This window comes from Salvelinus namaycush, chromosome 12, assembly GCF_016432855.1.
Source record: "Salvelinus namaycush isolate Seneca chromosome 12, SaNama_1.0, whole genome shotgun sequence".
NCBI classification, from domain to species: domain Eukaryota; kingdom Metazoa; phylum Chordata; class Actinopteri; order Salmoniformes; family Salmonidae; genus Salvelinus; species Salvelinus namaycush.
Window position 1 is genome coordinate 47,527,373 of NC_052318.1, and position 10,958 is coordinate 47,538,330.

A 10,958-nucleotide genomic window follows, 5' to 3' on the forward strand; every position below is an offset into this window, starting at 1 on the left:
TTAACTCTGTCTGTCTCTCCATGTTACACAGAGCATGACCACTCAAAGCCTTGTCTGTTCCTTCCACCAGCACCTGATCATACACACACTCACACACACATACTGTAACCATATTTTTGGACGAGATGACAAATGTTTGAAAGAAAGTTTATTGGATGACTGATATATGAAAAATAGATGAGGGATCCTTTGGTTTTACTTAATCTATGTCCGTAAAAGTGAAACTGATCCACAGTTTCAACTTACATTGTTGGGGGGCCTTTTTCTGCATTTTTGTTTTCCAGTGAGCCAGGTTATTTCTTGATACAATGCAAACACACAAGGGTGCGTACACTCTTGGGGGAAAAAGCGCTATAAAGGGTTCTTCGGCTGTCCCATAGGAGAACCCTTTGAAGAATCTTCCTTGGTTCCAGGTAGAACATTTTACATGGAAGCAATAAAGGGTTCTACTATGGGGACACTTTAAAATGTATGCCAAACAAAAACCAATGATTTCAAAGTGTACCAAACCATACAAATCTATGCACTATTTATGCAGAAAATGTTACAAAAACACATTTACTGGAAGAACTGTGCAAATGCAAAGTACGGTAACAGAATTACAGTAAAATCTCCCTCACTTTTTTATGTGATCACGTTTTCCAAAAACTCTGTTAGGGCTAGGCCCCTTTTTTCTCAATTTCCGATAGAATGACGTGCCCAAAGTAAACTGCCTGTTGCTCAGGCCCTGAAGCCAGGATATGCATATAATTGGTACTATTGGAAAGAAAACACTTTGAAGTTTATAGAAATGTTAAAATAATGTATGAGAATATAACACAATAGATATGGTAGGAGAAAATCCAAAGAAAAACCAACCAGACATTTTTGTTTTTGAGAGACCATGCTCTTACAATGGCAAGTATAAGGGCATACTGGATGCATCCCAGGATGCAATTCCTATGTCTTCCACAGGGTGTCAGCAGTCTATGTTCAAGGTTTCAAAAACGAATAAGAAATATCAGTTTTAGTACAGGGACACAGTCTTGGAAATTCGTGTTTGTGCACCCTATGAAGACAGGACGCTCCTGCTAAAATCGGTTTCCTATTGAACATACTTCTTTCCGTAAGAAATATTATAGTTTGATTCCTTTTAGGGTATCTGAGGAGTTAATAGAAATGTATTTTGACTTGTTGAAACAAAGTTCAGGGGTAGATTTTCGGATTCCTTTCTCTGCATGTTGAACGAGTGGATTACTCAAATTGATGGCGCCAACTAAACAGACTTTTTGGGATATAAAGAATGATTTTATCTAACAAAACGACACTACATGTTATAGATGGGTCCCTTCGGATGACAAATCAGAGGAAGAGTTTCAAAAAGTATTTGAATATTTAATTGCTCTTTGTGAATTTATGAAACCTGTGCCGGTGGAAAAATATTTTGATGTCGGGCACCGTCCTCAAACAATCGCATGGCATGTTTTCGCTGTAATAGCTACTGTAAATCGGACAGTGCAGTTAGATTAACAAGAATTTAAGTTTTCAACCGATATAAGACACTTATATATATATACCTAAATGTTTAATATCCATTTTATTTTTATAATTATTTATTTGAATTGCGCGGCCTAGCCCTAAATATCTGCTCCGAATTAAGGTTAAAAGATCTGCAGAAATATTGGGGTGTTCAGTTGATTATTGAACTACAGTAAGTGAAGTGGATTTACACCCAGTAACGGAATTACAGTAACGCAATTTCATCATGGGTCCTTGATCTGTACTACACAGAATTGCATAATTATGGATATGAATGTCATTCTCTTCATGGTGATGCAATATCCTCCTTTGCATATTTGGGTATTAGTCTACACACTGGATATAATTTTAATCCTTTGTTTCTGGCCATTTTGAGCCTGTAATCGAACCCACAAATACTGATGCTCCAGATACTCAACAGGTAAAGAAGGCCAGTTTTATTGCTTCTTTAATCAGAACAACAGTTTTAGGCTGTGCTAACATAATTGCAAAAGGGTTTTCTAATGATCAATTAGCAACATTAAAATTATAACCTTTGATTAGCTAACACGACGTGCCATTGGAACACAGGAGTGATAGTTGCTGATAATGGGCCTCTGTACGCCTATGTAGATAGTCAATAAAAAATCTGCCGTTTCCAGCTACAATAGTCATTTACAACATTAACAATGTCCACGCTATATTTCTGATCAATTTGATGTTATTTTAATGGACAAAACATTTGCTTTTCTTTCAAAAACAAGGACATTTCTAAGTGACCCCAAACTTTTGAATGGTAGTGTAAGTGTTAATATTAATAGGCAGGGGTCGTTACTTCAACATTATTGTATTTTGATGTATTTCTAGTACCTTTTAATACTTTTTTCTGGTAGATCTTTTCTAAGACCTCTTTCATATCTGTTTAACCAGAAATCACAGCATTTTCTTATTCCTAGTATTTAGGAGAAAAAATGGTTGGAGAATGTATACATGCCTTAATTAAAGTATATATATAGACTTGTAGCATTCATCAAATAAAATAAAAAATGTATTTGTCACATTCGCCGAATACAACTGAAATGAAATGCTTACTTACAAGCCCTTAAGCATTTCACAGTAAGGTCTACACCTGTTGTATTCGTCGCATGTGACAAATAAAATGTCGATTTCATTTGATTTGATTGTGACACCAGCTTTGACATGGTCCTACGAACTTCACGTTGGTGCTCATCGGCCCTTTTACATGGAAATGAGTTAGATACAATATCTGGACACAACACAAACTGCTTACACAGTGGTAGCCTATTAAAAAAGAATGCATGCACGCACACACAGTGACACACATACAGTATGACATACACGCTAATGGCTGCAGTCAATTTAAGTGCTGTAACACCATAAAGAAATAAAACGATCGTTACTAATTGACTGTGAATGGCACACTAACCTAGAGTAAATGACAAACTACCTTCCAGCTGTGTTTCTTTTTTCTAGTCATTGAGGTGACATGATATTTCTTTTAAGTCAGTCACTTTCCAGAATGCAAATTATACAACAACTTTCCCTGTAAATGATCGTTTGTAGTCCCAAATTGTAATCGCAGTAAATAAAAAATATCCTGCTCTCTCTCTGTCTCGCTCACCCTCTCTTTTTCTCTCTCTCTGTCCCTCTGTCTCTCTGTCTTTGAACTTTCAACATGAGATGTTCCCTCAGATAAGAACCATAATAATATGTCATTACGTAAGAGGAGAAGAAGGTGTCATAAGGAAACTATTGTTTATGTCTAGCTTACCGCACAAAACCCAATCCAAATGTTTCGGTCCAATTACTCATTAAATGTTTCTAATATTTCACAACACTTAATTGTCCGTAATGGGATAAACGAGTTGTATTGAATTGAAATGTCTGTAACATGCTGTGCGCACTAGCCTTGAGAAGTAACCAACTGTTGACAGTTTGATACCAGCTAGAGATAGCTATCCCTGGTTTAGCTGCGTCAGTGTTACAGGTGAAGTGGGGTGGGGCAATGCTCATTTTGAGGCAAAAATACGTAGAGGGTCACTCCAGGCCACACTTTCTGAAGGAAAGGGGTAGTAGAGCGACCATGCTAAGTTATGAGCACATTACAGCACACTTTAATACACGGTTGGGGTAAATTCCAATTCAAGTCAGTCGAATCAGGAATGATTTGAATTTTAAATTCATTTTTTTTTTTTAAGGTTTTTAAATAGTTTCCATTTTTAACTTTATTCAGTCTGTTATTGAAAATAGATGCTATTTTTTCAATTCTTGAATTGAAATTTCAGTTTAATTGAATTAGCAAGTCAGAAGAGCTTGGTGCCTCTCCAACATGTGTCCTTCAAACTCTTTCTCCTGAAGTGTTTCACCACCATGAAATCACCTGGGTTCAAACAGTGTTCAGCTCCACCTGCTAAATTTGGCAAAGACGCCTTCACCTGGGGTAAAAGAGTCTTAAGAACACTGTTAAGGGTGACACAATATGACCTCCTCCGTTCCTTGAAGGGACAAGCTGTTCTGGGTATGATCTCTCTCACGAGTGCTTTCGCCACAGCAGCCGGTGGGCTCTCCTGCAAGGGAAAACAATACTTATTCCCCTCACAAGGGGTCAACTCAATGAAGTTCATCATTAATGCTCAAAAGGTCCTTCGGGCCTTGGATTGACTGAAATGTTAGTTAGTCATACAAATCAAACATTTCTTGCAGAAATTCTCTGCAAACACAGTACAGCCTACTCTACACCAACATTCATTTACAATATCCACCATCCCTCCTTTGACAATTTTGCAAGGAACTGGAAAGTACAACGGGACATGGCAAGTCTGCTCCGCTCATCAAGCCATACACCCGACGTGTCCTTATGACAGCACCCCGCCCACTTGAGTTGTCTCTAAAGCATCAGCCTTGGCCTGTAAAGCAACGATGTAATTAACAGAGAAAGGGTTGGTGGGAGCTGGAACTGCTGCCATCTGTAGGAGGGAGGAAACGGAAGAAGAAGTAGCCCGTTTAGCTGCACAGTTAGCCTTGGCATTCCCCAGAGAAATGTTATCTTTAGAGGGAGCATGGGACTGACACTTTATCACTGAGATTAACGAGGGGAGTTGAACAGCCTACAACAGACAGGACACAAGCTTACCGTGAGTAATTTGTTTTCCAGAGGAGGTCGAAAACCCTCTATTCTTCTACAATGTTCCAAATCATGCACTACACCAAATGAATACCTACTGTCGGTGTATATGTTAACAGAGCTGTCTTTATCCAAAATACAAGCTCTAGTCAAAATATAATTATCCTCCTTGAGCTGACAAGTGAGATGGGAACCTTGCACTCTCCACAGTCTCCAAATTGGTCACAACAGCACAACCAACTTAAGGCTCTCCTTAATCAGACCCATCTACAAATCCGGATTTTCTAACAGGGTATCTCAAGTCCAACCTAGGGCTACAGTCAATTTCAAGAGCTAAGTCACAGTCACGGTCTTCAACCAGCATCTGCTATTGGGAGAAGCGTTCAGTTAAAGGGTGAAGAATTGTACACCGCTTCAGAGTAACATGGGACATTGTCAACAGAATGTTCTGATCGTCTAGCAGTCTCGCAGGCTTTAAATGAGCCGTTTTTGCCGGTGTAATAATTGTGTGCACAGCATGGGGCGCATGGACGGTTAGAGGAGACACAGCCGCAATATCAGAACATGCCAAAACAGCCTCAGTAGCAGCCGCTACCGATCTCAAACAGGAAACCATTCCCCTGATCACACTATCCAATCGTTTAGAATTATAACAAGTCTATATCCATGATATTCCGTCAAAAGTGCTGACATAAACTCCCCCGTCTCAGAAACAAACAGATGAAAAGGTTTTGTATGGTCGGGCAGGCCCAGGCAAGGGTTGGACATCAGAATTTGTTTCAATTTTACCAATGCCACCTCAGCCTCATCGGTCCAGACCACAACTTCACTCGCCTCCATCTTTGTCCCATAAATACAATCCTGCAGTAGTTGAAATATCTCTGCATAGTCTTTCAACCACGGACGGACGACAGTAACCAGCCACACCCAACAAAGACATCATGTGTTGCTTGGTACCAGGTTGTTAGGCAACCCTTTAATTGCCCATTGCTCCACCATCCCCTTTCTGGGTTACATCATTGCTGCAGGGAGTGTACAGATGGATCGCGGAAAAGTGAGAGCGGTAGTGGATTGGCCCCAGTTTACATCCAGAGTGCAGCTACAACGTTTCCTGGGATTCACCAATTTTTATCGCCGCTTTATCCGGGGTTACAGCACCCTGGTTTCCCCCCTGTCTGCACTCACCTCTCCCAAGGTTCCGTTCATGTGGTCCCAAGCTGCTGACCGGGCGTTCCGGAATCTCAAACACCGCTTCAGCACAGCTCCCATCTTGGTTCATCCTGACCCGTCCCGCCAGTTTGTGGTGCATGCCAATGCTTCGGATGTCGGAGTGGGGGCTGTCTTGTACCAGCGTTCTGCCCTGGACCTCAAGTTACATCCCTGCGCCTTCTTCTCCCACTGCCTCAACTCCACAGAGAGGAACTACGATGTGGGGAATCGTGGGTTTCTTGCGGTGAAGATAGCATTGGAGGAGTGGAGATAACCAGATGTTTGTTCCTGACAGGGTCTGCTCCTCATCCTGGAGTTGGCCCACTCCTCCAGGCTTGCCTGCCATCCGGGATCCCGGCGGACCCTGGCCTTTGTGCGACAAAGCATTTGGTGGTTCCTGACGTCTCCGCGTTCGTCGCCGCATGCACGATCTGTGCATAGAACAAGACTCCTCGGCAAGCTCCGGCTGGTCTCATTCAACCTCTGCCTGTCCCTTACCGTCCCTGGTCTCATATATCCCTGGACTTTGTCACATGTCTCCCCCCGTCTGATGACAACATCCTGACCGTAGTGGATCGGTTTTCCAAAGCTGCCCACTTCCTTCCTCTCCCCAAGCTACACTCTGCCAAAGAGGTGGCCCAGCTCATGGTGCAGCTTGTCTTCCGGATACATGGACTGCCTGTGGGCATGGTCTCCAACCGGGGTCCTCAGTTCTCATTCCGGTTCTGGAAGGCGTTCTTGCCACTCATTGGGTCGTCAGCCAGCCTATCCTCTGGGTTCCACCCCCATTCCAACGGCTAGTCGGAGAGAGCCAACCAAGACCTGGAGACAACTCTGCACTGCCTGGTCTCCGCCAACCCCACTGGAGCCGGCAACTAGTGTAGGTCGAATGCGCCCGCAACACCATTCCTTGCTCTGCCACTGGTCTATCGCCCTTTGAATGTTCCCTGGGGTATCAGCCTCCACTCTTCCCTGAGCAGGAGAAAGAGGTTGGCATACCTTCGGCCAAGATGTTTTTCCGCCACTGTCATCGTACCTGGAAGAGAGCCCGGTCGGCCCTTCTCAAGTCCACCTCCAGTGGCAGATCGAAACCGGACCCCGGGCTCCCCGGTATCGTCTCGGGCAGAAGGTATGGCTGTCCACCCGGGATCTACCCCTACGGGTGCTGGGTCCCCGCTAGGGACATCCTGGACTCAGGCCTCATCGCGGATTTCCAAAGCCGGCACCTTGGTCAGCCAGGTATGCGCCCAGGTAGGACGCCAGGTGGCGCCCCTAGAGAGGGGGAGGGGTACTGTCACACCCTGATCTTTTTCACCTGTGTTTGTGCTTGTCTCCACACCCATCCAGGTGTCGCCAATCTTCCCCATTATCCCCAGTGTGTTTATACCTGTGTTGTCTGTTTGTCTGTTGCCAGTTCATTTTGTTTCGTGAAACCTACCAGAGTTTTTCCCCTTGCTCCTGTCTGTTCAAGTTCCTGTTTTCTAGTTTTTCCCAGTTTTGACCATTCTGCCTACCCTGACCCTGACCCTGAGCCTGCCTGCCGTTCTGTACCTTGCCACACCACAATGGATTATTGACCCCTGCCTACACTGACCCTGAGCCTGCCTGCCATTCTGTACCTTGCCACACCACACAGGATTATTGACCCCTGCCTACACTGACCCTGAGACTGCCTGCTGTTCTGGACCTTTTTCACCCTATCTGGATTATTGACCTCTGCCTGCCCCTTGATCTGTCATTTTGCCTGCCCCTGTACTAGTAATAAACGTTTACTTCGACACTGTCTGCATCTGGGTCTTACCTGAAACGCGATACAGTTGAAGTCAATATTACACGAATCACTCTTTATTGTCAGCAAGCTGGAGAGGTCAGTCAGTTGGGTGCAAAAATTACCAGTCTGAAGTGAGCTCTATACATATATACTTATATACGGCCACATAAAAACCAACATAAACATGATTCATTGGATTGATTCCAGCATGTGACTGGCGCCATCTCCTATCTTAATTCATAGAACATGTTCTGGGCGTTCTGCCAGATGGTCCTAAGGAAAGCGTCATGACTCCCTCATATCTTTACCCAGCACAGGCAGGAACCAAGGATTACTTATGACACGAAAGACAAAATGAACATGTTCAAGGCTATCTCATCACTACATACAATGATCCTTGTTTACTGTCCCTCTCCTATTAGAATCATGGTTTTACACACAGCACAACTATACAAATGGAATAGTCTTCTTCCTTTACAAGTGACAGTACAGATACAGTATCATAATATTTCTGAGAAAAAATCTGAACACAAAGCATGCATGATATTAAAAAGCTATGTAATATATGATTGTTTGTACAAAACAAATCTTATTTTACCAAAAATGTACACACATTGACCTAAATACAGTGAAACTGTGAAGAGGAAGACATCTATGATAATGGGACCTGAGGCTGTATCATGGACCTAGCAGAATCTCTCATAGTCAAATACATTCAAAAGACACACGCGCGCGCATGCATACACACACACACACACACACACACACACACACACACACACACACACACACACACACACACACACACACACACACACACACACACACACACACACACACACACACACACACACACACACACACACACACGCACACACACACACACACAGAATCACATGATCAAATCCATGTAAAAAAAAAGCGAGAGCTAGTTACTCCTCCGTGTCAGTGATACACAGTGCAACATTTTAACTAAAAGTTTCAGTGTAACAAAATCTTACCTTGCGAACAGAAAACTACAGACACAATAAGGCCCTCAGTACTGCACTACAAATATGAGCCCACGTACTGTGCAACTATAGCTTTTTTCTCAAGTACTTGAAAACCAAGACCCTTCAAGTTTTCATTTACAGTACGGTGCTGAAACAAAAGGGCTTTGGTTTGTCATCTCAAGTTTGAAATTAATGAATAAAAACTATATTTGAAACTATTGTGAAATAATTAACAGTTGTCAACCCAGCCATTTGGGATTATATGTACAGTATCTCGGTCTGACAGCCTCTACCATACGTCACACAAGCCTGCACACTATACAGCTGAACAACGAAACTAAATAGAAATGTGCAGGGGAGGAAAAGCCAAGAAGTAACATTAAAGCACACATTTCTTCATGTTGGAGTCTTTCTAGGAGATTCCTCTCCTAGTTTTTGTGTCAGACAGCAAACAAACACACTAATGTTCAGAATAGCGATACCTCTCCTCTTCTTTTCCTTAATTTTTTTTCTGCCCTCCATTCAATCAGGCAGGTGAAGAAGTCTCTCTCAGACGTAGTCCTTCCTGTCGTATCCCGCTGCGCCCCCGCTGCGAGGGGCGGAGTAGGCCATGCCGGGGGGCTTGTACCTCTTCTCCTCCCTGGGGGGGCAGGAGCTGCACAGCATGGCCCCTCCGATCAGTAGCAGGGCTGCGGCCCCCCAGCCAATGTAGAGAGAGGCCCCCAGCTCCCTCTTCTGTGCGTTGATCAGAAGGGGGTTGTAGAAGTCTTGGATGATGGTGCTGGCCGACCAGGAGACAGGGATGAGGACTAGGATCCCGGCCAGGATGAAGAAGATTCCAGAGATGATCATGACTTTAGCTTTGGAGGGTTCATCATCGATGCAGTTGGTGCACTTGGCTCCGACGATGGAGACCATCACCCCTAGAATCCCCAGGATGATTGCGATGATTGTCATGGCTCTGGCGGCCTGCAGGTCCTGGGGCAAGGCCAGGAGGGAGTCGTAGACCTTACACTGCATCTGTCCCGTGCTCTGGGTCACACAGTTCATCCACAGGCCCTCCCATATGGTCTGGGATGTGATAATGTTAGCTCCGATATAGGCTGTCACCTTCCACAAGGGCAAAGCACAGACCACGATGCCCAGGATGAATCCTATGACGCCCAGGGCAATTCCCACGATCTCCATGCCCATCGACATGCTAGCTCCCTGGGCTGGCTCTCTCCAACACCTGCCCTTCCTGGTGGAATGAGGATGTGACTTAACTAAGAAGTTCTTAGAACCTGCTGAGATTCTCAACTTCCAGAATCCAGTGCACAAATTCTAGAACTAACAGAGGATTCAGTCAAGCTGAGATTCTAATCAAAGACAGAAGAGTCTGTTCCAAATCTGGAGCTTCTTTGTGGTTCTTTGTGTTCAGTGTTTTTCCTTGTAACTCCTCTCTCGCTCTCTCGCTCTCTCTCTTTCTCGCTCTGTGTGTGGGGGTGTGATGTAGCTAAGTGATGCTGCCACATAATCAGAGATCCTTTATACCCCAGGGTAGGCAGGAGAGAAGGAAGGGACCAGTCACCTGGTGATGATGTCTCAGTATGGTAGAACAGGTGTTTTCAAGCTCTTCACAAAAACAATGACCTGCCCATAGAGGCTACTGAGAGAAGGGTATGGATGGAGGAGGAGGAGGAGGAGGGAGGAGAAGCAGGAGAGATGAGAGAAGAGAAGGGAGGGAGGAGGCAGCCAGCAGGGAGGGTTTCACCTGTAATCTGACTCCCTCTTGACTGTTCCTTACAGGAACATAAGGACAATGACAATTACCCTGGCCTTGCCTGCTCTATTTTTTATGCCTTTCAGAAGAAATAATGCCCTCAAAATGTTGGGGGAAAGTATGCTGAATCATGTCTTCTGACTGGATTTACACTGTATATTTGAGGTACAGGCTGGTATAGGTGGGTCGTTCCACGACATGAGTGCCTTTTGTGTAACGAGTGCCTTTTTAATATGAATAAAGACTTGCTAAAGTGCCAAAATTCAGCATTTGACATGTCCCTCCCTGCACCCTCTGTGACTTCTGGGAATATTTTAACGCACTTAACATTTACATTTAAGTCATTTAGCAGACGCTCTTATCCAGAGCGACTTACAAGTACATACATTCATACTTTTTTTGTACTGGCCCCCCGTGGGAATCGAACCCACAACCCTGGCGTTGCAAGTGCCATGCTCTACCAACTGAGCTACACGGGACCTATACCGCACACTTTATCCAAGTTTTTACCATCATTGTAAAGCTCTAGTTATTTTGTGGCTTTGACAAAGTCATTTCTGATTATAGATTATAATTTATTTC

General features: G+C 44.0%; 1 protein-coding gene across 1 annotated transcript; it reads right to left on the minus strand.

Annotated features, from left to right (window-relative positions):
• Positions 1 to 9,163: 9,163 nt before the first annotated feature.
• Positions 9,164 to 9,814, minus strand: LOC120056661 (claudin-4-like). Its single transcript, XM_039004872.1, has one exon. The coding sequence runs from the start codon at positions 9,812 to 9,814 to the stop codon at positions 9,164 to 9,166; it is 651 nt and encodes a 216-aa protein (XP_038860800.1).
• Between the last annotated feature and the right edge of the window lie 1,144 nt (positions 9,815 to 10,958).